Source organism: Agelaius tricolor, unplaced genomic scaffold, assembly GCF_023055355.1.
Source record: "Agelaius tricolor isolate 1412-34295 unplaced genomic scaffold, bAgeTri1.0.p SCAF_30, whole genome shotgun sequence".
Taxonomy (NCBI): domain Eukaryota; kingdom Metazoa; phylum Chordata; class Aves; order Passeriformes; family Icteridae; genus Agelaius; species Agelaius tricolor.
Genome location: NW_027269290.1, coordinates 2900099 through 2925688, shown reverse-complemented (window position 1 = coordinate 2925688; position 25590 = coordinate 2900099). Strand labels below are relative to the sequence as shown.

The 25590-nt window shown below is 53.6% G+C and overlaps 1 protein-coding gene across 3 annotated transcripts in view; it reads right to left on the bottom strand.

The window, feature by feature from the left end:
* The window catches only part of AHCYL1 (adenosylhomocysteinase like 1), a 30182-nt gene extending 5597 nt beyond the window's left edge, over positions 1-24585 (bottom strand). Inside the window, exons 1-12 of one of the 3 annotated variants that reach the window (XM_071450431.1) lie at positions 24275-24585; positions 8202-8313; positions 7692-7835; positions 6894-6994; positions 5550-5652; positions 4459-4553; positions 3638-3744; positions 3441-3557; positions 3235-3298; positions 1309-1397; positions 811-881; positions 106-200 (exon numbers count right to left, since the gene is read on the bottom strand). In XM_071450431.1, the coding sequence (XP_071306532.1) occupies positions 106-200; positions 811-881; positions 1309-1397; positions 3235-3298; positions 3441-3557; positions 3638-3744; positions 4459-4553; positions 5550-5652; positions 6894-6994; positions 7692-7835; positions 8202-8313; positions 24275-24379 (1203 nt within the window). In that variant the 5' untranslated portion in view covers positions 24380-24585. Of the gene's footprint in view, positions 1-105; positions 201-810; positions 882-1308; positions 1398-3234; positions 3299-3440; positions 3558-3637; positions 3745-4458; positions 4554-5549; positions 5653-6893; positions 6995-7691; positions 7836-8201; positions 8314-20547; positions 20698-24274 lie in introns of those variants that run through there. The other 2 variants (XM_071450430.1, XM_071450432.1) reach the window with 2 other exon arrangements.
* Positions 24586-25590: the final 1005 nt, after the last annotated feature.

Sequence of the window (25590 nt, the reverse complement as noted above, 5' to 3'; positions counted from 1 at the left end):
CTCACAGCCAGGGGTGGCAGCAGAGGGACACAGCCAGGGGTGGCAGCAGAGGGACATAGCCAGGGGTGGCAGCAGAGGGGCACAGCCAGGGGTGGCAGCACTCACCACGTCAATCTCAGTGTTGGAGTGGCCCATGTTGCACACAATGCAGCTGTTCTTCATCCGGTCCAGGTGCTCCCTGGTCACCACGTTCTTGTTCCCTGCAGGCACAGAGGGCACAGCTGACCCCACAGCAGGAGGAACACAAACCCTCTGGTTTCTCCTTCCCTGAACTCGAGTCAGAGAAGCTCAGTTTGGGGCAACATCAGAGGAGCTTCCCTGGGATATGAACCCTTGTGGCTGTGAGAGCAGAGAACATGTGGGACAAGAGCTGTCATGGAATACCCTGAGCTGGAAGGGATCCACAAGGGCCATCGAGTTCAACTCCTGGACCCTGCACAGGACACTCCAACAATCCCACCCTGTGCCTGAGAGCATTGTCCAAACACCCCTTAAGCTCTGACAGGACTGGGCCCGTGACCATTCCCTGGGGAGCCTGGGCAGTGCCCAAATCTTTGATCTTTGCTCCAATGAATTAACCAGGCTCTAGGAGATCCCAAAATACCCTGAGAACATGTGGCCAAGATGTCCCTCTGCTCTGGGCCAGGACTGTGGTCATACAGCAAATCAGGGTGAAAAGCTCCTGGCAGAGCTCAGCTGTTGTGGAAAATCAGGAGCACACAGCAGTGAAATGTCCTCCATTCCCAGCTCCCTTGAGAACCCACTGGGCAATGATGCTCCTCAGCCTGCTCCAGCCTTGTCTGTCCCTACCTGTGCAGGTGATGACGACATCCACCTGACGGATTACTTCACTCAGCTTCACCACCCGAAATCCATCCATGCTGCCAAAAAAAGGGGAATAGGGACCACAGTGAGGAGGACAAGCTTGTTCCTTCTCTGCCCCAGGCCATGAGGGATCTCGGCAGCTCCAAACTGCTCTGGCAGCAGCCAGACTCTCCTCTACCCCTCCAGGGACACCTGGGCCACAAGGGAAGGCTGTGCAACAGTTGGGGTGTCCAACCCACTCTTGGAAATGTTGGATGAGCCAGGAATGTGTGGCACAGAGGCCTGAGCAGCCTCCCCAAACCAGCCAGTGAACACCTTCTGCCTGTGTTCCCATCCCTGAAAGCTGCCCAAGCCCTTTCCTATCACACCCCAACAAGGTGCATGTTCTTCAAAATGCACCACAGATCCCTGGCTTCACTCCAGCCTCTGGCAGGGTTTGGAAGAGCAGAGAGAGACACTCCTGAGCAGATGGGAGCACCTTACCAGGCTTGGAGAGCGCAGATGGGGTCGATCTCGGTGACGTACACGATGGCTCCCAGGGCTTTCAGGGCAGCACAGCATCCCTTGCCAACCTGCCAAGGCAGAAGGAGCAGTGAGGCAGGACACAGACCCACCAGTGCCACAGCCCCTGCCCTAAACAGGCTGGAAGATCCTCATCTCACCCACTTGCTCAATGCCAGGAGCAGCTCAGGATGTACCTGGGGAGTGGCAAAACTGCCACAAGCCCAGCTCCCCCTCCAAGGCCACCAGCCTCCCACTGCCAGAGGGCAGGATTAGACAGGATACTGGGAAGGAATTCTCCCCTTTGGGAGTGCTAAGACCCTGGCACAGGTTGTCCAGAGAAGCTGTAGCTGCCCCAGCTGGAAATATCCATGGCAGGAGCTTTCCCAACCCAACTCTCACAGCTTGTGCAGCCCCAGCATTGCAGGAGCCTTTCTCCAAGCAGGAATTAAAAACAGCCTAGAGGAGCACACACTGCCCCCTTGCCTTTAAGCTGCAGGATTTCAGAGCCATCCTGCACTCCTCAGGGGCAGATCCTCCATCCCATGCTGCCCACATCAGCATAGGGAGCACAGGGTTCCTGCAACAGCATCTCAGACTTGCTCCCTCTCCTCAGAGGAAAATTAAAACAGAGTCCAGCTCTCCACATCACCAACCCCCACCAACAGCTGGCTCTGCTGCACAGATTCTACTCAGCCCTGTTTTGTGGACCAAAAACATTCCCAGAGCAACCCTCACTTATCAGCCAGCTCCAACCTCGGGTCTACTGAACACACCCAGACAGGGCCAGCTGGGACTCAACTCACACCCAAAGGGGAAACCATTCAGGGTGAACAGGCTGGGGGAGCTAAGGGTGCTCAGCCTGGAGCAGAGCAGGCTACAGCAAGACCTTAGAGCCCCTTCCAGTGCCTAAAGGGGCTTCTGGAGAGCTGAAGAGGGGCTTTGGACAAGGGACAGAGTGACAGGGCAAGGAGGAATGGCTCCCCACTGCCAGAGGGCAGGGATAGATGGGATAGTGGGAAGGAATTCTTCTCTGTGACAGTGATGAGGCACTGGATGGAACATTTCAGAAAAGCTGTGGTTCCCCACCCCTGGAAGTGTTCAAGGTTGGGTGGGGCTTGGAGCAACCTGCTCTAGTGGAAGGTGTCCCTGTCCATGGCAGGGGGTGGAACTGGACGAGCTTGAAGTTCCCTTCCAACCCAAATATGGGTTGGAAATCTGGGATTCTTTGACTCTCCTATTGTTAAGAAGTCCAGTAAAGCTTAGGACAGACCCTGGAGACAACAATGTCCAGCACAACTCCTGCCTGGAGAACCAGGCCCCAGCCCAGAGCACTCAGTGAGAGCCAGCACAGTCTCTTGGTCAAGCAAAGCTGGACTCCACTGGTGCCTAAATGAATTAGGGAGCAAATTCCTGCTGGGAAGAGCCTTTGCAGCTCCTGCCAGTCCCTGCACAGGGCTGGAAGATAAACACCCACACAGACGTGCACAGATGGAGGGAAGGTGGCAGCTCCCAGCTCCAGCTCTTCCAGGGTAGAATCAGTTACAAGTTCATGATACAATTTCCCTCTGCCAGAGTATTATTCCCAGGGAGAAGCTGCCTGCCCTGCTCAGTGACAGCCAGGCTGGATGCTGAACCTGGGCCAGGGACAGCAGATGGGAGTACCCATGGGTAGTTATAATTCAGGCCAGTGTTCCCAGCAACTGTCAGCTGTGCAGCCCAGTTCATCTGCAGCAAACTGGGAAATCTGATCCCTGATCTCCATCCTCCCAGCAGATTCCAGCAAGATTTTCCTGGTCATCGCTCACCAGGTTGGATCTACTCCTTACAGCAAGGGCAAGTGGCCTTTGCACAGGGAATTGCAGGATGCTGAGCTTGGGGGAGGCCAGCCCAGCTCACAGAACTCACCTCCCCATAACCACAAACCACCACTTGCTTCCCTCCAAACATCACATCCGTGGTCCTCTTCAGGCTGGGGGACAGAGAGAGACCTGTGTTGGGATCAGTCAAGCCCAAAACCAGGTCAAAGCAGCAGAGCCTGATCTCTGCTTAAGAAGCAGCTGCAGCCAAACCCACCCATGTGGAAGTCTCATGGGGAAAAGAGCTGGACTCACCCATCCAGGATGGATTCCCGGCAGCAATAGAGGTTATCAAACTTCTGCTTGGTGACAGAGTCATTCACATTCATGGCTGGGACACAGAGCTTCCCAGCCTTGGAGAGCTGGTACAGCCTGGGAGAGGGCAGAGGCAGGTCAGAGCAGAAAGCAGCAACTCCCTGAGATCTCTGGCTGTGCCTTCCCAAAGCTCCCACCTGTGCACGCCTGTCACGCTCTCCTCCACGATCCCTCGGATCTTCTTGAACACGCTGGGGTATTTCTTATAAACCCAATGGGTCAGGTCCCCACCATCATCCAGGATCTAGAAACAGGCAAGGAACAACAGGGAGCAGTCAGGCCTCCTACTGGGAAATGCACTGGCTGAGGACAGGATGGGGAAAAGGATTTGGAGAAGCATCTTCAGGCACTGCTGGAGGGACTGTTGGGGCAGAGACCTCTGGGTTCCCAGGTGTCTGCAACTCGGGGTCTCCTCTGAACACTGAGATTCCTTAACCCTGTGTGGAGCTGCTGGATCCTAACAGGATTTCCTGCCTCTGCAGCCTGGGAAGATGACCACAGGCAGCACTAACTAACCAGGCTGAGCTCAGGACACCACACTGATGCCCAGAAAGCAAACAGGAGAGGACAGGCTGTGGGGGGTGTCATGGCCCACACACACCACTGGTGACCACAGACCATGCACCAAGGGGGGACATGGGCTTTGACAAGGGAAAGGTCCCCACTATGAGCCCAGCTTTGTGAGGGAGAGGGCAGATGGCACCTGTGCAGAGAGAGGAGTGGCTGGGGCAGCTCCTGCAGGGGAAACAGGTCCCATTCCTTGGCTCATGGCAGCTCCAGCAGGAGCTGTTCCCTTGCCATTGGGGTGTGCCAACTCAGGACATCCTCTCTGCAGCTCCTGACATTCCCATGGCTGCTCCCAGCTGCTCTCCAAGAGGTCAAATTCAAGGTCAGCAGGCACCCAGGAACAGCCCCAGGGTGGAAGGGAGGAGAGGAAGGGCAGGAGAAGGCTCCTTACCATGTTGGCCTGCCAGCCATCTACATTAACACAGCGGTCAATGCACCACCAGAAATCATCCTCTGACTCCCCTTTCCAGGCAAACACAGCAACACCTGCAAGAACAGGAGCATCCTGGAGTTTGCTGGGCGTGGCAGAGCTCTCTCCTGCTTGGCCAGCTCCAGAAACACACAGACACAAGAGCCAGGGGGGCATGCAGAGATCACATCACTGCCCACAGCAGGATCAGACCTGCCTATCCCTCCCTAGAAGATATTCCCCCAAAATATTAATTCCCTAAAACAGAAATACAAAATTTAAAAAAAATTAAATAAATAATAAAAACCAAAGAAATTATAATCAATAAATAATACGAAAACAATACTACTAACAATAACTTGTAGTAGTTTTTATTGTAGTATTACTTCTATTAGTACTAATTAATGTAGTAATACTACTATTAACTGTTAAATTTTAAATGGCATAAAGCTAAATAAAATAGAATTAAAATATGGTTAAATATAAAATTAAATTCTATTTTATGTTTTTATAATTTTGTATTCATTCCTATTTATTTCATTTGTTTCTACTTTATACCTATTTTATTTATATTCTATAGAAAATATATTTATAACCCTTTTATAAGTATCTATACATGTATTCATATTATATTGTACATTTCATGTGAATGTATATATATTTATAATATACAATGGATATATATCTATAATATATATTATTTAAATATTTATTTATAAATGTTTATAATTTAGAATTTAATATAAATATATTAATATATTAATATATTTATGATATACTATATTTATAAAAATATATTTATATATTTATATTATATCAATATATTCATATAATATAAATATATAAATGTAAATATATTTAATATAAATATATTTTATATATATATAAATTATAATTTTATACATTTAACATAAAATTTTTATATTATCATATATTATAGTAAATATAACATTGCCATAAATATAGAATAAAACATATATAATATAAAATGGAATATATACAATGAAATATGAAGTTCCCTGGAAGGTTTTCCCTGGGGGAGGCCAGGGAGGCTCTGGCCCAGCTGCACTCACCAGCCTCTGCCAAGGCGGCGGCCACCTCGTTCTGGGTGGAGTAGATGTTGCAGGCGGACCAGCGGCACTGCGCCCCCAGGGCACACAGCGTCTCGATCAGCACCTGCGGGACAGGAGAGGGCCGGCTCAGGGGGAACCCGGGGGACAGGGGTGCCCCGAGGGACAGGGGTGTCTGTCTGGGGTGTTCTAGGGGTCAGGGATAACCTGGGGGTCAGGGGAGCCCCAGGGCTCAGAGCTGTCCGGAGGGCCAGGGGTTAGGGCCAGGAGTCAGGGGTGCCCCAGGGATCAGGAGCGTTCCAGAGATCAGGGATAACCTGGGGGTCAGGGGTGTTCCAGAGATCAGGGGAGCTCCAGCCCCAGGGATCAGGGATAACCTGGGGGTCAGGGGTGTTCCAGAGATCAGGGGAGCTCCAGGGATCCGAGTTGTCCTGGGGGTCAGGGGTGCCCCAGGGATCAGGGACAACCTGGGGGTCAGGGGTGTTCCAGGGATCAGGGATAACCTGGGGGTCAGCGGTGCCCCAGAGGTCAGGGGTGTTCCAGGGATCCAGCTTGTGCTGGGGGTCAGGGGTGTCCCAGGGATCAGGGGTGTTCCAAGGGTGAGGGTGTCTCAGGGATCAGGGATAACCTGGGGGTCAGGGGTGCCCCAGAGATCAGGGGAGTTCCAGGGATCCAGGTTGTCCTGGGGGTCAGGGGTGTCCCAGGGATCAGGGATAACCTGGGGGTCAGAGATGCCCCAGGTGCCAGCAGTGCCCCAGGGGGTCAGGAGTGCCCCAGGGGGTCAGGAGTGTTCCAGGGATCAGCAGTGCCCTGGGGATCAGAGATAGCCCAGGGGACAGGAGTGTTCCAGGGATCATGGGTGCCCCAAGGGACAGGGATGTCCTGGGGGTCAGGGGTGCCCCGGGGGACAGGGATAACCCAGGGATCAGAGGTGACGCAGGGGTCAGGAGTGCCCCACAGGTCAGGGGTGGCCCAGGGGGTCAGGGGCACCCCAAGCACCAGCAGTGCCCTGGGGGCCAGGGATAACCCAGGGGTCAGAGGTGCCCCAGGTGCCTGCAGTGCCCCGGGGATGAGGAGTGCCCCAGATGTCAGGGTTGTCCCAGGGGTCAGGGGATGACCCTGGCACAAGAGCAGACTCCCAGGGTGCCCCTGACCCTGGCCTTGGGCAGCAGTGATGGGCAAAGGAATCAAATGCTGCCCTGGGGAAATGCCACCAGCACATCCTTTCCAAAACACGTCCAGACTCAACTGAACGGTGCCTTCTCCCATTCAAAGAGATAAAGAACTTTGTTCCCCATGGAAAAGCTGATGTCCCAGCCCAGGTCCCCCAGATAAGCAGCCACTCACTGCAGTCTGTGCTGTGATGTGGGTACAGCCCACAATTTTAGCTCCAGCCAAAGGCTTCTCCCCCTGGGCTCGTTTCCTGAGCGAAATCAGAGCAGACATGTCTGCAAAAGGAAAAGAGGTTTTAATGCTGGTTCAGTCTGCAGGGTCCCCTCTCTGCCACAGCTCCCCTCCTTTCAGGGCCTCCCAGGATACCTCCAGCCCCCAAAATTTCTGCTGAAGCTGTTACACAGGCAGGGAGAAAACTCCTCATCCCTGGCCTGGCAGGTCTGTGCAAAACAGGACCAAAACACCAGTGTCATTTGTCACTTGACCAAGGGACTGGCACTGCCTGGGTAAGGTTCCCAAGGACAATCACCAGTCCTGTGGCAGCAGGTGAAGCACCTGAACTTGAAAACAGAGCTGCCACATCTCAGAAGAGCTGCTCTAGATGTGTCTGGATTATCTTCCCCTTCTAAAAGGAGAGTTACCCAATCACCCCAATGGAAATGGTAACTCAGCTTCCTACCACCCCCATAGGAAGGGGTGGAATTTTCAGCTTTGATATCTCTGAAAGTGTTACAAAATCCTTGTCCATCCAAAGCCAACAAAACATTAAACCCTGCAAGAGCTCTGCTCCTGCTAGAAAAAGGGAGGGGCACAGCATCAGTGCCTGCTGGCACATCTCACTCCTCCCTAACTGATTCTGGGGGGAGGAAACAGGACATCCAAGGCTGCAGCAGGAGTGGGATTTGCCATTCCTCAGCTCCTGGTGTCCAGAGCCTGCCCCAGGCCCCCGAAGCCCCAGCCTCCCCTCTGTACCTTGCTCGGCGATCTCAATCTCGCGGCGCCCGAACTCGGCCTGTTTGATGTTCTTCACACAGAAATTGCTGCTGCCCTTGGAGTTGGTTTGCTGCTTCTCTCGGGGGGACACCTCATCGTCAGAGCTGTCTGTGTACGAGGCAGCTGAACCAAAAGAGCAATGAATGAGTGTTATGCCAGGCTTATGGAGCCAGGAACCTCCTACCCTTCAGGTTTCTGCTCTGTTTCCCTTCCCAGCTTTCACTCCTGGCTCAAACTACCAATCTCCTAAGGAAATCTGATGCCCTGAAGGAATTTTGCACTCTTTTTCTCTAGAACAGCCCAGAGGTAACGATTATCAACTGGCAATCAATCAATGCCTGAGCTTCGGGAATGCCTGGAATCATTCCCTCAGCATCCAAGTACAAACAGCAGCACAAATCCTGCCTCAGGGTGTGAGCAGCACCTTCAGTGCAGCACCCACGCTGGGTTTTTGAGAGGAACACACGAGGACAAGGAGCTGGCACCTACCAGAGCTGTAGCTGTCAGTGGAAGACTGGGAGATGGAGCGGGACAGGGACCTTCGGCCCGTCTTGGTCGGGAATTTGGTGAACTCCTGCATGTCATCTGCAAACTGGATTTGCTGGGAGCAAAGGAAAGAAATGCTAAATCAGGATGTGATCCTTAGGGTATGGCACCTCCCCAGGCTACAGGGACCCGTGGATCCCTTCAGTCCACAAAAATAAACATCACCAAATACGAGGCTAAAATGCCAAAAATTAAATCCCTTCCTCTGCCTGAAAAGCTGCCACCAGGTTTTTGTCACCCTGCAAATTTGACACACCTGAAGATAAAAGGAGCACCCTGAAACATCCCCTTTAATCCCTTCCCAGCTCCCTAAGGCTCCTTCAGGAATTACACTCCTTGTACAACCCACATCCCATGTGGAGGCAGAGCCCCTGCCCCAACCAATCCCAGCAGATTTCTGCCCAAAAATGCAGCAGTAAGAAAGCTGGGGTGGTCCAAACAGATCCCTGGTGCTTCCAGGCTCTTCCCCAGGAGCAGAGCATCCCACAGGTTAAAAACACTGCACATCCTTCCAAAACTGACACTAAAAGTACAGGAAAAAACCTCAGCAAGAGAGAACATTTCAACAAAAAGAAGTTGACATTGCATTGGCTTTCAACCTCCTCTGCAGGACAAGATGTTTCCATTGGAAGAGAACCCCCAAAACAGCCACCTCTCTCAGCCAGAGGCAACTCAAAGCTCCAGCACCTTCCACCAGATCATCAAATTTAACTGTGTTGGGCCAAAAAGAGAGGAAAAATAACCCAAAACTGTTCAGCTGCTGTGCTCACCCTGAGTGAGCAGCCAGCAAAGGCCCTATTGCCACTCCTGCCAGTGAAAGGGAATTGGGGAAAGCAGCAGCAAGCCCAGCCTGCAGCCCCCTCCCTGCTGCCATGCAGGAGACCCTGACAAAGAACCCCAGCAGGGCCCCTTCACTCAGATCATGTCACTGCAGGATTTAATTTTGCCATTTAACAGGGATGAGACGTCATGGCAGGGAGTGGGGTTAACAAAGCATCCCCGGGACCCAGGAGACCTTGAGAGGAGTCCTAGAGAAATCAAGATGATGGAAAGAGACAGCCCAGAGCAGCCACAAGGAGGGGCTTTCAGTGCCACAGCCATCCCAAAAGCTCCCTGAAAGCTTTGATGCAGCAAACAGCCTTCAGAGGGGACAAGAATGAAACTATTTCGTTGAAATGATCCATTCCAGAAAGGAGGAATCTGCACAGGCTGGAGCTGGGGTGGCTGCAGCACCAGGACAGCTTTTTGGGCTGGAAAATGTTGCCACAATCCTACAGAATCCCAGCAGATGGGCCAAAACCAGCATGGTATTCCACCTGGGAAGGGACAGGGGGTATGAAACCCATGGCTCACTCCAAGGGAGGGCAGGAGGGATGATGTGGGACCCCAGCATCCCTTCCAAGAACTGACTGGCACAGAGAGATCCATCACCACACCCAGCCAAGCATGCCAGGCATTCCTGTGGGTGCTGCTGCTGCAAGGTTTCCAGCCAGCTCCTCCATCCTGGACACATCACAGGCCAGCACCTGCTTCTCTCACTAGACTGCCCAGCAGACTCCAGTCAGATTCTGATGCAAACTGCTTTAGTTTGTATTAGTGGAAGGAATAGGAAGGATAAATGGAGATAGAAGGTTTGGTTTTGCAATTGTTCGAGGTCATTTGGTGCAGAGGGAGGATTTGGAGGGCACCACAACCTCCATCCCATGGGAGAGCAGAGGGAGGATGAGGAGGGCAGGATCCAGAGGGCATCCAACCCTATCCCCACAGGAGAGCAGAGGGAGGATGAGGGCAGAATCCAGAGGGCACCACAACCTCCATCCCATGGGAGAGCAGAGGGAGGTTGAGGAGGGCAGGATCCAGAGGGCATCCCAACCCCTATCCCCACAGGAGAGCAGAGGGAGGATGAGGAGGGCAGGATCCAGAGGGCATCCAACCCTATCCCCACAGGAGAGCAGAGGGAGGATGAGGAGGGCAGGATCCAGAGGGCATCCCAACCCCTATCCCCACAGGAGAGCAGAGGGAGGATGAGGAGGGCAGGATCCAGAGGGCATCCCAACCCCTATCCCCACAGGAGAGCAGAGGGAGGATGCAGAGGAGACCACAACCCTCAGCCCTGTGGGAGATCAGAGGGAGGACCTGGAGGGCATTGAAAGCTCCATCCCCATGGGGGAGCAGAGGGAGGATGCAGAGGACACCACAACCCCATCCCCACAGGGAAGCTGGTTCTGGGATAGAAGCACTTCCAGGCAGGTACCAATGTTGTGCTCAGGGCATTTGGCAGGAGCTGGCAGGATTCCCAACAAGGAATGATGTGGCTGGAATTTGTTCAAGGTCTGTTCCTGGGAACAATCTTCCCCACACAGCCTGGGATAGGCTTGTGCTACTTCCATGCCAGTGTATTGCTCATGGGCACATCCATGGAGGAAAAAGCATCAGCAATTTCAGGACACAAGATTTCCATGCCTTCACATCAAGCTCTTCCTCTGGCAGCTCATCAAACCAGAGGGTATAAAAAAAACATTCCCCATAAAACAGCTGCTGGCATTAAAACAGCTTAAAGTGTTAGCTGAGGAATTTTCTATATCTCAGGGAAAGGTTTCCAGGGAAGAGGTGACCCAGGAGGGAAAAAACAAAGCACAGTGCTCCAGCCCAGGGTGCAGGTCTGTCCTGGCCTGCAGCATCCAGGATGTGTGTGCTCTGGGACAGGGTAATTCCCTTCAGGGAATTGCTGCCTGGATGGTCTCATGGAGCAAAGTTCCTTTGGGATGCAGTGGAAAAGAGAGGATGGGACAGAGGAATGCTGCACTGCCCAGTCCCACAACGCCCCACACCACAATCCACCTCCCCTTCAGGGCTCCAGCTGTGAGTGCTGAGCCAGCTCTGAGGCACAACCCCACCCTGCAAGAGAAAGAGCAGGTTTAGAAACACGGGAATGAGGGGATTGAATCCAAGGGGAGAGAAAAAGCAAGTGCTAAGCAAAGCAAGTGCTGAATTACCCCCAGTAATCCCTGCCGTGGCTTTACCAGGGCTCAGCTGAACTCCCCCAGCTTAGCAAAATCTGTCCTGGCTAAAATTATCATCAAACACCACGAACAGCACCCAAACCTGAGGAAGCATGGCAACATCCAAGCCCTCCTTGCCCGGGGAATCGGCGGCGTGACCGCAGCGCGAGGGGCAGCACCGGGAGCTGGGCTGAGGAACCGCAGCAGAGGTGCGTGACCAGAGCCCTCCACGTGCCCAGCTCGAGCTGCATTAAGGAGACAGAGAAAATCTCCTAATCCCTGGGCCTGTCATGGGAGCTGGAATGAACAGCATTCCCAGCTGGGGGGCTGTGGGTTAGTGCTCCCTGGCTCAGCAGGATTGGGGCTGTCCAGCTCTCCAGAACAGGGTGATGAATTGTATCCCAAATTTCATCCTGCTGGAAGCAGCTTTTCCAAGCGGGTGGAGCACAAGGGTTTAAGAGCAAGGAAAATATTTTTTTATCCCAGAAATTCGTGGTCAAGTAGGGAAAACAAGACAGCACCCATTTCACTGCATAGGAATGAAGCCAGGGGTTTTCAGCATCACTGCCTGGAAAAGGAGAAGAAGGGGCTGGAGATCTAAGGGGCCAAATGAGCAGTTCCCCACTTGGAGCAGCAGGGATTTTGGGATATGTTCTGCAGGAAAACAGCAGGATCCACCATCTCCTGCCAAGTTCTTGCAGGGCATTGCTGGGCACTGCCTGCTCCCAGTGACACCAGCCAAGTCAGGAGGACATTTTCTCCCTTTGGGAAATCCACTGCCACTGTGCCCATTCCCAAACAGATCTGACATTTCCCAACAACAGCCGCTCATGTTCAGCCCAAACCACCCTTGCCAGGCCTGGAGCTGAGGGAGCACTGTCCACCCTCTTTGGCCACACTGCCCAGAGCACCCCAAACCACCAGGAAGCTGAAGACCAGCCTGAACAAGCTTCTCTGCAGGGCATAAGGATAAATCCACTGAGAACATTGGTGGGGCAGCACCAAAGCCAGCAGCTCAAGTGTCCCCAGCACACACAGCTTCATTTGTTTAATTATTACGACACAGGGAGGACAAACAGATTGCAGGTCTGGATTGGTACCACCTCACCAAACTGGCAGCTCATGACTGCAGGGTGTGCCATCCTCCATGGCTGATCCCAAGCACTTTCCCAGTGGTCAGCCAGGAGAGCAGTGTTTGGAGCTGACACAGTAAGAAAATTCCACTCCCTGGCTCCAGGATGAGCCCAGCATGTCCCTCTCACACAGGACAATCCCACTTTTCATTTTAACACTTCTTCTATTCCCAGAACAACTCCAGAGAGGTCATTTAAGTTCCTTTGTTGTGCTACACATCCCTGACTGCATCCCATGCAGCCTTGGGGGAGAGCAAGAGCAGATTGTGGAAGGAACAGAGATTTTGGAAAGCATCCACCAACTCACAGCTGACATGGCTCATCAATGCACAGGCTCCACAGGGGAAAGGACACAGGCTGGGAAGCAGCTCCAGGCTCTATTCCTAGCACCCCCAGGTTTGCTTCAGCAGTCCTTTTATTATTATTATTAATTTATTATTAGGGACAATGTGAGCATCAGCACATATACAGCCATGGGAAAAGTGTCCTCCCAGCCAATTCTGTCCTGGATAAGTGAAGTGGGGACAGAAGCAGGCTCCACACATCACCCAAGATAAGCAGGAAGCAATGAACCATCTAAAAAACCCTCCAGACTTCTGAGTCTGACATCCGTGGATGTGAGGACACAGCACAGTTGCCCAGGGAGGAACAGCAAAATGGGAGCAGAGCACGTTCCTACAGCCACACAACCACCTCTAAAGCAGAAGAGTTTCTGCAACCCACTTCTGTCCTCCCAGGAGAAAGCCTGGAAGGATCCAGAGTCCTGGGACCCTTCCTTTGGCTGCAGAAAACCAGAAGCAGGGATCAGGACTATTCAGTGCAGCCAGTTCCCCTTATTTTGTGTGTTCTCCTAAACAAAAACTCCCTGGCAGAGGCTGGGAGGGCACTGCTGGATGCCAAGGCAGCCCTGACGTGATCTGTCTCTTAAGTTCATCATTTCTTTGTCATTCCTGGAAATTCAGCCAGACAAGGAATGTTTTACAGCTCAAACAAGCATCCTCCTCCTCACCAGCCCTGCTCCCACATGAGACAGGAGCAGCAGCTCGGAGCAGGGCTGGGATTTGCCCACCTGGAGATGGGCACCTTCAGGTTTCAGTCTCCAAGGATTCCTTATCTGCAGAAGGACAGAGAGCTGCTGGTTTTCCTGAGGAGGAGCTGGGTCAGGCATTTCTAAAGTACAAATTGTTCTAATCCAATGATTTACAGAAGCATCCAGGGAGGGCAGAGGCATCCCAGGGAATGAGGCCCTTCAGCCTCATCAGCAGAGGGGAAAAAAGTCAGATAACCAGTGTTCACCTTCATTCCAGGTGCAAAGGAAGAGAGGAGCAGCTTTGCTAGAGCAGGGAAGGGACAGAGCTGTCCCATGCTGTTTTCACAGCCACCCAGATCAGAGGGGACCCGAGTTTCCTGACTGGGAGAAAAGAGCTATTGCCACGTTTGCTTCCCTGAGGCCATCCCAAACCCTGCAGCTGCAGGTTCCCAATGCTCCCAGTGTGTGCCCCTGTGCTGGCCCCTGCAGCTGGCCCCATGCCCACTGTGGCCATGCCAGGGCACTGGGTTTGTTTAGAGCACTTGGCTGCCCTGGCCTCAGGCCCCCTCTGCTCTGCTACCAGGCTGGGAGAGCCAGGCCCTGTTCCCACAGGACAGTGTCTAGACATGAGCCTGGCAACAGGGGACACCCAGGAGGCCACAGCTCCTGCTCCACAATCCAACAGGACAGGGATTTTTGGGGTGGGAATCAGCAAGGCAGACAGGGATGGTTTTAGGGTTCTTTTCCTGGGAGGTTATCCAGCCTGGAAGGGTATTTCTGGATCACAGCACTTCTTAAGGATGGAAGGGAAGGAAAAACAAGGTGCTTGGAGAAGAGAGATGGGGGATCAGGACCAGCAAGACTCTCACCCTGACAACTCAGCATCCTCATCCCCAAACCACTGGGCAGGGGAGGGTTTGGAGGTGGATTTGGCTCTGTCACTCCAACCATCCCATTTTGCCACCTCCAAGCTCTGGTCACACATGCCAGTGCAAACCTGGATGGCAAAGGGCTGCACAAATTTACATCAGGCTATGGCCAACCCATGGGAAAACCACCAGATTCCCAGTTCAAATCCTCCCAGCAGCAAACAAAACCCCAGCCAGAGCCCATGGCCAGTGAAGGTGGGGGATTTTCCCCAGCAGTGCCCATTGCTTCACCCCACCATTCCACAGGCCTGCTGGAAGAGCAGGAGAGCTGCTCAGCAAGCATCTCCTGGTCCTCCACAGCCTGAGCACCAAGGGCTCTGTGAGAGCTGGAAGTGAAACAACCTTCAGGAAAAAGGACCTGTTTCTACTCCAGGTGTGGCCTTGGCAAGAGGAGAACTTTCTCCTGGTGGTTTCCCCAACTTTGATAAGAAATCCCAAGTGCTCCATTGAGACATGACAGCTAGAAGAGCTTCCTGAGTGTGCTGCTCTGTGCATGGAAGCACAGCCATGTGGAATTTGGTGCTCCTGGATGTGTATTTCTCACTCCCAGAGGGCTCACAGGGCAGGCTGTTCTCCCTAGAGGCACAGACCTGCCTGGCACTCTCCCCACCAACTCCCCAAGCAGGAATCCCAGCCAAATCTCCACCTGGAAACCTTTACACTGTTCCCACTGAAGAAGTAAAAGGGCACTGAGATTCTGGCAAAACAAACCAGCCAAGCCCTGAGCCCAACATTCATCTTCCACCGCCAGAGAAAAGCTGGTTGGGTAAAGCACTGAGGGAAAAAAAAAACCAAACCAAGTTTCTGTGAGTCCAAGAGGAGAATTAAGGACTTCCACATGAATCTCAAAATTCAGCAGAGAAAAAGAAACACCAGGAAAGAAAGAGACCCATTCCAAAGGTTACTAGGCTGGAAATCACCACGAGATTTCAGTCATGATAGGAATCACTGTAAATGCCAGTTAAAGGAAAAATAAACGGAAGGAGGGATTCAATAAAAGAAATGTCATTTTGAGTGTTAAATAGTAACTGGGGATAAATCTGCCTCATAAACACCTGGAGGTCAAAGGTGTGCTCCAGCAGGAGCAGAGGGAAAGCTCCCCACCAGCAGATAAGGAAGCAACTAGCCCTTGGACTGCAGGAATTGAGGCAAAGGCTTGGGCCTGGCTTTGATGGAGTGAGATAGCTCCTGAAACACACGGGGAGAGCTCCTGAAATGCACGGGGACATCTCCTGAAACGCACGGGCAGAGCTCCTGAAACGCGAGGGCAGAGCTCCCGAAACGCGCGGGGACACCTCCCCAAACGCGCGGGGACACCTCCCCAAACACACAGGGGTAGCTCCTCAAACACACGGGGGTAGCTCCTTCCTGGCAGGAACAGCACAAGTCCAATGTCTGGATCCCTAAGGGCAGTGAACTCGGGTCATGCCTCACAGGTTAACCCCATAATCCCCATGAATGGGCAAACAGCAATGGGTCTAAAGCCATCCCAGATTTCCCATCTCTGGATTTCTCACTTCATGATTCCTATCATGACTGAAATCTCGTGGTGATTTCCGGCCTAGTAACCTTTGGAATGGGTCTCTTTCTTTCCTGGTGTTTCTTTTTCTCTGCTGAATTTTGAGATTCATGTGGCATCCCCAGTGCCCAGCCAGACTATGGCACAGCACATGTTTGGGCAGCAGGGAAATCAGTATTAACTGGAGTTGCCACACTGGAAGAACTGCACAAGCAACACAAGGTCATGTCCTTGCAAGGACAAGGGGATGGATTCCCACTGCCACAGGGCAGGGATAGATGGGATATTGGGAAGGAATTGTTCCCATTGAGGGTGCTGAGGCCCTGGCTCAGGGTGCCCAGAGCAGCTGTGGCTGCTCAATCCCTGTGAGTGTCCAAGGCCAGGCTGGATGGGGCTCAGGAGCCACAGCAGAGGGAGGAACTGGGTGAGCTTTAGGGACCCTTCCAACCCAAACCATTCCCTATTCCATGACTGTGGGTTAAATCACTCCCAGCAGCTTATGGGGCAATCTGGGGACTGCTGGCCTCCAACAGGCCAGCTGCCAGAGCTGGAAGCCCATGGAAATGTGTTTGTGTGTCAGAGCTGAGAGGGAATCAGCTTTAATTAGCATCAATTTTTAAACTAATTAGAAAATGCCTCTCCAAGCACAGTTTCATGAGACCAAGGGAACACTTGGAAACACTGTCAAACAGCTCCTTCAGCAACACCTCATGGTCTGAAGGGAAGGCTTGCCACAAAAAAAAACCAAATTGAGAAGGCCAAACTTCTGCTCCACAATCCTAAAGCAGTCCCTGTGTTTTGGGGGAGGAATCACTCCCCTTGGCACTCTGGGCACCCCACCTGCCTCCTCTTCTCCCCCCAAACTGCCTTGGAGAATCTCAGCATTCCAAGACTTCTACTGCTCTTTCAAAAACCAAAACAGCAAATCCATTCAGGAGAGGCTCCAGCTATTCTCAGGTACTCTTAGCTGATCCTCCACCCCTGTGTCACAGTTTTAAGGGAAAACACCCCTCAGGATCAGCATGGAAACAGGAGCAGCTTATTCTGGAAAACTGGAAATCCATCCTCCCCCTGCCCTGACTCCCAAAGCCTCTCACAGTGCTATTTCCACCAGAGCTGCCCATTCCTCATTTACCAATAGACTTTTTTCAGCCCTGGAAATTATTTGGATTTTGATACATCTGATGAGAGACAAAGCAGGAGAAACCTCAGGCTTCAGCATGGGCTCTTCCCTGCTCAGGAGTCTGAGGGATCACCACCAGGATGGACAAACATCAGACTTGTGTCAGAGCAAAGCCAACCTTTTCCTGCAAACAGGGCTGATTCCATGCAGCCCCTTGCTTTTGAAGGAGGCAGCAGGGATGAAAGTGATTTCCTTGTGGAGATGGCAAGCTCAGAGAGTATCTGGAGAAGGAGTTAGTTACTGTAGGAGACACTGTGCTGCCTGCAAGATGCTGACAGCTCCAAGGTCAACAGGGATCAGCCAGATGTTCTTGCTCCAAAACATGCCCAGGTTGGATGCAAAACTCTCCCCACAGTGCAGGAATGTATGAAATCTGGAGCTCCCTGTTGGGAGGTGAAAGGAGGAGAGGCAGCAAACAGCAGACACAGGCTGAACCTCACCCTCATCTGGAAGGAGGACACTAAAACATGAATTTCAGGAAGGCAAAGGCCCAAGGAGCCTCCTTTTCCAGGCTGCCCACTTTTTCTGGCTGCAAAAGGCCAGGAGAAGTGCTCCCCTCCACCCACAGCACACAGATAAAGCAGGCTCCAGCAGCTCCCACCCCAAGCCTGGCTCCTGAGTGCAGGCAGCTCCTCAGGCAGGCAGGAACGGGCGCTGCCAGGCAGCTCCAGCTCTGTGGGGGCAGCCAAGGGGAAGCTGCACCCAGCTCTGAGGGCTGCAGGAGCCTCACCCCAATTACAATGCAGCCTGTTCAAGGAGCTGGAACATCATGTCCTCGGCCACCTCAGCCCTTTGGCTGTCACCAACCTGAAGTAAACAGATTCTGCAGCAGCAATAAGCTCGTTACCAAGGCCACCGTATTGATCCCACAGTGCAATTAAAATTCACAGTTCAAGCAGCCCAAGTCAACAAGGCAATGAGGGCAGCTCCAAAAGGCAGGACCGGCCTCAGCTTCCGCATCCTGCTGGCTCAGAGGCACAGAACCCATGGGGAGAGAAAAACAGCCCAAATTCTTCCCTGTCAGAGTGGGGAGGACCTGGCACAGGGGGCCCAGAGCAGCTGTGGCTGCCCCATCCCTGGAAGTGTCCAAGGCCAGGCTGGACAGGGCTTGGAGCAGACTGGGATAGTGGAAGGTGTCCCTGCCTGTTGGAATCCTGGATACTGAGAATTTTAAACTTTCTGGGCTGAAAGAGAATTTTCAACTTCCTGTGCAAGAGAACATTGCATTTGACCTGAGGCTGGGATTACGGGTTGTAATGACAGGGGTGGAACTGGGTGATCTTCAAGGTCCCTTCCAACCAAACCATTTCCAAACCAGCAGCTTCCTCTTTGGACCATCAACCCAAGATGTCCCAGAGCACCCAAGGGTTAACCATGCCAGGGAAGGCTGCAGGGATGATGTGGGCAGAGAGGGATGGGGCAGAGTGGATTCCAGCACTGCTCAGGGTGCCCAAGCCCCTGGAATTATGCAGTGCCCTGGGCAGGGGCTCCACACAACCTGCTGAGGTGTCACCATGATGCTCCTCCTTGGTGGGGCTCCCTGACTCTTCTCCCAGCCCCTTACAGACTCAACCCCTGGTTTCACAGAGTCTCACTCTGGGGGAGGTTCTGGCACAAAGTCCTTCACACTGAGGGCCCTTGGGGCCACCAGCAGGTCTCAGGACAGTCACCTGGAATGTCACCACCGTGTGCTGAGTGAAGGTGAGCCAGAGGCCCCAGATAAGCAGCTCTGATCAAAGGGCTCAGCAGGAAACATAACTGAGCCCTCTGCAAATGCGACTGTCACCTGCAGGAAACTCCTGGTGACAAAACCACAGCCAGGCACAAGCAAACCCCTCAGCATGAGTGCTGAAGTTCCACACATTTCCTGCTCCAAAATCTGGGATGAGGCACCCACCAACTCCTCAGAGCAGCAACACAGACAGGATCCCCACTTGCAAAGGATTAACTCCAACCTGCCCTTGAAAACCTGATTTCCAGAGTGAAATAGCCCAGCCTCAGCATCTAGGAGGGAGCACAGGAACTCATTCCAACATTTGCACAGGCTGGAAAGCACAGAGAAAACTGTTCCCAGAGAAAGTATTGTGCTAGGCCAGTCCCCAGCAGAAGATAACCTGGCACCTCAGGGAAGGTCAAAACCAAACACGGAGCTCCTGCCTCCAGCACTCTTCCCACACTCCAGACCTGGGTCCTCATGTGGGAAGGGGGCTCCCAGGATGGGTGGTCTCCACCCCCACACCATTAAAAGATGACAAGAGATGCTTCTGAAGACTGGGAAGAATGGATATCAAACTCTTCTCTCATCTCCAGAGGACCGACATAAGAGTGGAAACCCAGCCTCCTTCAGCGATGCAGGAAGAAAAGGGGAAAGCAAAAGCAACAGGTTCTGGCACATCATTTTGAAGACAGTTTGTGCTCATCAAACCCCAAAAACCTCCTTTCTTCCCCCTCCCTGGTTCAACAATTCAATTAAGTGTCTTCTGGCCTTGCCCAGTGCTGGGGCACTGGCACAAGCCTCCCCTCTGGACATCAGGGAGACCCTCCAAAACACCAAAACAATGGGAAGGTCCCAAGAGCAACTTAAATGATAGAATCCTAATTTTTTTCTAACACAGCACCAGGAGTGAATTACCAAGCCCTGGTAATTCATCTCTACTCCAAACACCTCTGCTTTTTCCCCCCCACTTATTAGGGTTTTCCTGCACCCCAGGGAAGGCCAGACTCATCTCAGGACATCCATACAAAGGACAATGAGCTGTTCAACTCATCCCAGCCCAGGCACCTCATTATGAGAGGAAAAAAAGCCCAGACAGAGCAAAGAATCAAAGAAGTGAAGATCTGGGCAAAGGAATGAGGAGAGCCAGGTGCACGGTGCCTGCAGAACAGCAGGACAGGAGGTGGTAGCCATGGCCCCAGACAGGCTCACAAAGGCACAGAGGATTTATGAGCAGCCACTCTAAGGAATTAAATTAAAGGAACAGGGAAAACGAATGGCTACAGGAGCTCTGTCAGGACAAACAAGGGCAGTCTCGTCCCCCTGACAGCCCCAAGGGGAAGGAAGGTATCACCCAGCCTGACAAAGCTGCAGGGACCTGGGATAAGTCATGACAGAGCAAAGTGGGGCAGAGCAGGTCTTTGGGAAGGGGCTGTGCAGGGCAGGGATGCAGGCGGCTGCAGCAAGGTCAGCGGTGCGCAGGCCACTGCAGACAGCAGCAGCGGCAAGGATGCTCTGAGAGGGCACCCAGCCCTCCCCAGGGCCAGCAGCTCCCCACAGCCCCCATCCCCCTCTCCCCAGCTTCTCCGTGCTCCATCTCTGCCGCCCCCACAGCAGGCAGCAGCCGGCTGGCTGCCACCGCAGAGCTGCAGCGCTGTGCATTAGCATTCCCTGCCACGGGCACGGGCTCGGGCGGGATCCCGCCGGAGCCGCAGGGCTCAGCGCCGCCCCCACGCACCCACACCGGCTCCAGGGGCACGGGGATGCCACCGACCTCACCTCCCCAGAGCCAAACCGGAGCCTTCAGCCCATCTCAGAGCCCAGCAATGCTGCAGGACAAAGATCTGTCTGCAGTGTCCGTCTGTCTGCCAGCAGGCAGCAATGCCAGCGGGACAAGGACACAGCGGGGTGAGGTGACAGACGGGGACAGCAAGGGCCAAGCCCCCCGCCCTGCCACAAGCACAGTGCCCCTCACCGTGTCCTTCCCACTCCGGGGCACCCCCAGCTGGGCTCGCTGGGAGTTGAAGGCTCCGCCGCCCGGCTGACGTGGACTGGGAAAGCGACGCTGCCAAGGGCACCTGCAGTCTCCAGGGAGGCAGGAGAGCAGATGCCCAGATGCAGCAGTGATGGCACACAGGGATCTGGAGGAGCACAACCTGCCCTTGAGCTCTGCCATCATCATCTCCACGTCCATGCTCACTAAACTGGGTAAGCCACCAGCATCAGCAGTTCCAATCTTCCCCAGCCAGCACCACAGCAGTGGCTGGAGAAGGTGCAAAATTCAGCTTCACTCACCTCTGCCTGCAAACCACTCCTGGCCAAACTGGGGTCATTATGCTGACAAATCACCACAAACTGCAGTGAAAAGGGAGCTCTGGCAGAACCAGGAAATCCAGCTCTTGGGGGAAAACATCCCTATTCCTCCTTTCACCTCCACTGAGTCAGCTCCTACTTCAGCCTGGAGTTGATCGTATTTAATCTCTTAATCCCTTACCCCTTGCTTGTTTCACTTTTTCACTTTAAACAAGTCCCTGACCAGAGGAAACAGCAATGCCAGAGGCTGACTCCCAGCTCCAGGTGACCCCAAGAAGGAGACACCAACTTCTCCACATCACCCACAGGCCCAACGTGCTTCCAGCTGCATCCAAGATGCTCCTGCAGGTCCTGGGCTGGATGCTGTGGGCTCACACTGGCACTTTCCCCAAGCTCCAGCACAAGTTAAGGATCCTCTGAAAAGCCATTCACAGACAGAGACAGAACCTGCACTGAGCTTGGCCACATTCCCACCCTCCCCATCTCCAAACACCTCACACAAACTGCATCAGCAAAGTTCAAGGAGCTCGAATACCCAGGAGGGACGTGCTTCAGCAGCACAGCACTATCTTGCCCACATCCATGCTGGTAAATCATCTCTCTCCACTATCTCCACTGGCCTCTGACCATGCCAGGAGGTCCAGGGCAGCTGGCACAAAAACCACTTGGACTTGCAGAGAATCAGAAGGACGTTTTAATGGCTTAATTGCAATCCTGCTCTGAGACATCAGAGCTGAGGGCACTCAACAGCTTATCTCAGGAGAGCAATTCTCCCTTCCTTGGTCTTTCATCCTCCTGCCAAGGCCTCTGCCTTTCCCCAGCACTATTTGCAGGAACTAGCCAGGCAAGGAAAACAGGAGCCCGGAGCAATTTGTTCCCTGAGCTCAGCTCAGCTCTCTCCCCATCTCTGATGTTATCAGCCTCAAATGTCGTGTGTCGCTCTGGGCACCTTCAGTATCCTCACCCAGCCAGGAAAAGCTGCAGCAGCCAGCAAGTCCAACCAAGGCTCCTCACGCTGCACAGCCAAGTCTGCAGCAGAAAATTCTGGGGATCCAACATCTCATCCTCCTGAGAGGATGGCAAACTTGCCTCTGAGGATGCTCAATGGATTCCGGTTTACCACAGGTATTTTGGTTCCATGGGATGCTCTGGGATTAGCAGCCTGCTGTCCCCTTGGAGCAGCCTTGTGCTGTTCTCTCTGACAGAGATGATGGTTATGAAAAGGTAAAAACAATCTCTGAGCTGGAGCTGTGCTGAGCCACTGCTGGAAGAGGCAGATCCCAGCCCCACATTCCTCTGCTCGTTCCTCCAGGCCATGTCCACAGTCCAGAATAAACAGGGCCTATTCTCCAACCCCTGCTCCCTGGGAGAGAAGACACCTCAAATCCAGCTGACCTTCCCCAGGGGTCAGACACCCCCCAATCCCAGCCGTGGCCAGAGCAGGCAGGAGAGATTCCCCCGAAGAATGAGGATGTTCCCATTCTCTGTGACTGCTCCACCTTCACATCCACCGCTTCCAGGCAGCTGCAGCCCCGAGGGGAACACAATGTTCAGCTGCACAGATCTGTGCAGGGCTTGGAACATGGATCTGCCTCCCTGACAGCACTGAGAGTTCAGCACTGAGCCCAGAGCACAGGGCCAGATCCCGAGGTCACTGGGGTCCTGCACCCTGCTGCAGTGGCAGGACCAGGGCTCAGCCACCCTCAGTGCCATCTGAGCACCCCACAGGGATGTGGGGGCAGCACTGAGAGATCTCAGAGCTCCTGGGAGGCCTTCAGGGATGGAGGGGGACTGAGGTGACTCGACAGCCTCTTCCTGAGCCCAAAGGTGCTCCCACCCACACCTCCAACAGAACCCCTGTCCCCAAAAAAGTCAACACTCCGAAATCTCTTGGCTACCCTTCTGAGTGACCCACAGCTGATTCCAGGTTGCTGCTTCTGCCTCTTCCCATGTAACAGATCTCCCTTGCTTTGTCCCCACCACCAAGCCCTGTCACCCCACAGTCCCACACAAGGAGCCCACCCTGCCTGTCCCCTTCTCGGGGCCACCCTGTCCCCCTGCACCCCTATACCACAGCCGAGGTCCCTGCTGTGGCCCCAGTCCCCCAGAACCTGCCCTGCAGGTCCTGCTCCTCCCCTCACCCCCATGCAGGCCAGGGCTGTACCCCAGCACAGACCCCTCTGGCCCCAGTACCCAAGCCCTTCCCTCCCGCCCCAAACTGGGCTAGCAGCCCCCTGGCCCATACCTGTCACCCCCAGACCGGACCAGCCCCTCACCAGTACCAATCTCCCTCTCTGCCACTGAATGGGGACAAGCCCCGCTTCCCAGTCACCGTCAAACTGGATCAATTCCAGCTTTCCCAGCACAAACCCCCACCTGTGGGGCTGCTCCTCTCAGAGCCGGGTCATGGTCATGTTCCCCCCACAACCGAGAGCTTCTCCCCCCAGCTGAAGGCTGCTCCCCGAACCTGAGGCTGCATCCCCCCCCCCAACCGGGGCTGCGCCCCCGACCAGGAGGTACTGCCGCCCCCAGACCGGGGGGGCTCTCACCCCACAGCCGGGAGCTGCTCTCCAGAACCACGGGCTGCGCTCCCCCAGCACCACGGGCTGCGCCCCCCCAGAACCACGGGCTGCGCCCCCCCCAGAACCACGGGCTGCGCCCCCCCCAGAACCACGGGCTGCGCCCCCCCCAGAACCACGGGCTGCGCCCCCCCCAGAACCACGGGCTGCGCCCCCCCCAGAACCACGGGCTGCGCCCCCCCCAGAACCACGGGCTGCGCTCCCCCAGAACCACGGGCTGCGCTCCCCCAGCACCACGGGCTGCGCCCCCCCCAGAACCACGGGCTGTGCTCCCCCAGAACCACGGGCTGCGCCCCCCCTGAACCACGGGCTGTGCTCCCCCAGAACCCCGGGCTGCGCTCCCCCTGAACCACGGGCTGCGCCCCCCCTGAACCCCGGGCTGTGCTCCCCCAGCACCACGGGCTCTTCTCCCCCTGAACCCCGGGCTGTGCTCCCCCTGAACCCCGGGCTTTCTCCCCCAGCCGGGAGCTGCTCCCACCACAGGCTATGCCCCTGCAGGGGAGGGCTCCTGCCGGCAACCGGGGGCTGCCTCCCCCCTAACCGAGGGGCCTCTCCCACCACAGCCAGGGGCTGCTTCCCCGAGCACGGATCTGATTCCACGCTCCCCTCGCTACCTTCTTGGGTGCCTTGGTGACGGTGGCCATGAAGGAATATTTCTCGGCGTCCTCCACCTCCTTGGCCTGCTTCTCCTCGCCGCCGGCGGGCTCCGGCACCGACATCCTGATGCGGCGGGGAACGCGGGGCGGGCCGCGGCCGCCGGCGGGACGAAAGGGGCACGGTCCGGCGGGGCGGACGGGGGAGACCGCGGGCGGCTCCGGCTCGGTTCGGTCCGGCCCGGCCGGTCCCGCACGCTCGCTGCGCTGCCGCCGGCGCGGTGCCTGCGGCGGGTCTGCGGCCGCCGCGCCAGGGGCGGGGCCTCGTACGTCACTGCGCCGTGACGTCACCGCGCACCCGCCGGGCTGCTGAGGCCGCGGGGAGAGGGCGAGGGGCAGGGCGCCCCCTGACGGACAAGGAGGGAAGGTCGCTGAGGGGGCGGGGCTAGATGTGGGGGCGTGGTCATAATGTGGGGGCGTGGTCAAACTGGGGCGTGGAACCTCAGCGCGAGCCAAATCCCAATTAACCACAATAATTACATTACTTAAATAAATTTATATATAAATGTTTATATAGGCATTATATTTAAACATTAAAACTAATTAAATTAATTACTGAGACTAAATGAAATCATTATAAAGATTGATTTTATACATTCAATAGCAACCATATCAATGAAAAATTAATTATATATAAATGTGTAAAAATATGTTAATTTATTTATAAGTTATCTATGTTATATATGTTAATTTATAACATATATAGATTATATACGTTATATAATATATACATATATATATGTTAATTTATAACATATATGTTATAAATGTTATATATTAATTTATTTATAAGTTATATACATTTACATTTATAAGTTATTTGAAAGCTACAAAATTTGTATAAATTCATTCTATGCATATGTATAATGTGCATAAATTTATATGTTAAATAACCGAATTATATATATTTAATTAATAAATTACATTAATTTGTATATTTTTTTCTAATAAACAGAGAAACTAAATAAGTTACAGAAATTAATTGATTCATTAATTGGGAAATAAAAGCTGAAGCTAAAGAATGAGAGTTTTTGGAGTAAAAAAATTGTGTTTTTTCAGAAGGAAGAAGTAAAGCAGAAGGAAAAAACATGATTAAATTAGGAAAAAAATAGTTTAAATAAAACAGAGATAAAAGTAAATTGGTGAAAAAATAAAATATCAAGGAGTGTGTCTGGTTCCAGAGGTGTGTGTGCCCATCCCCAGGTGTGTGTGTGTGCCCATCCCAGGTGTGTGTGTACCCATCCCAGGTGTGTATGTGCCCATCCCCAGGTGTGTGT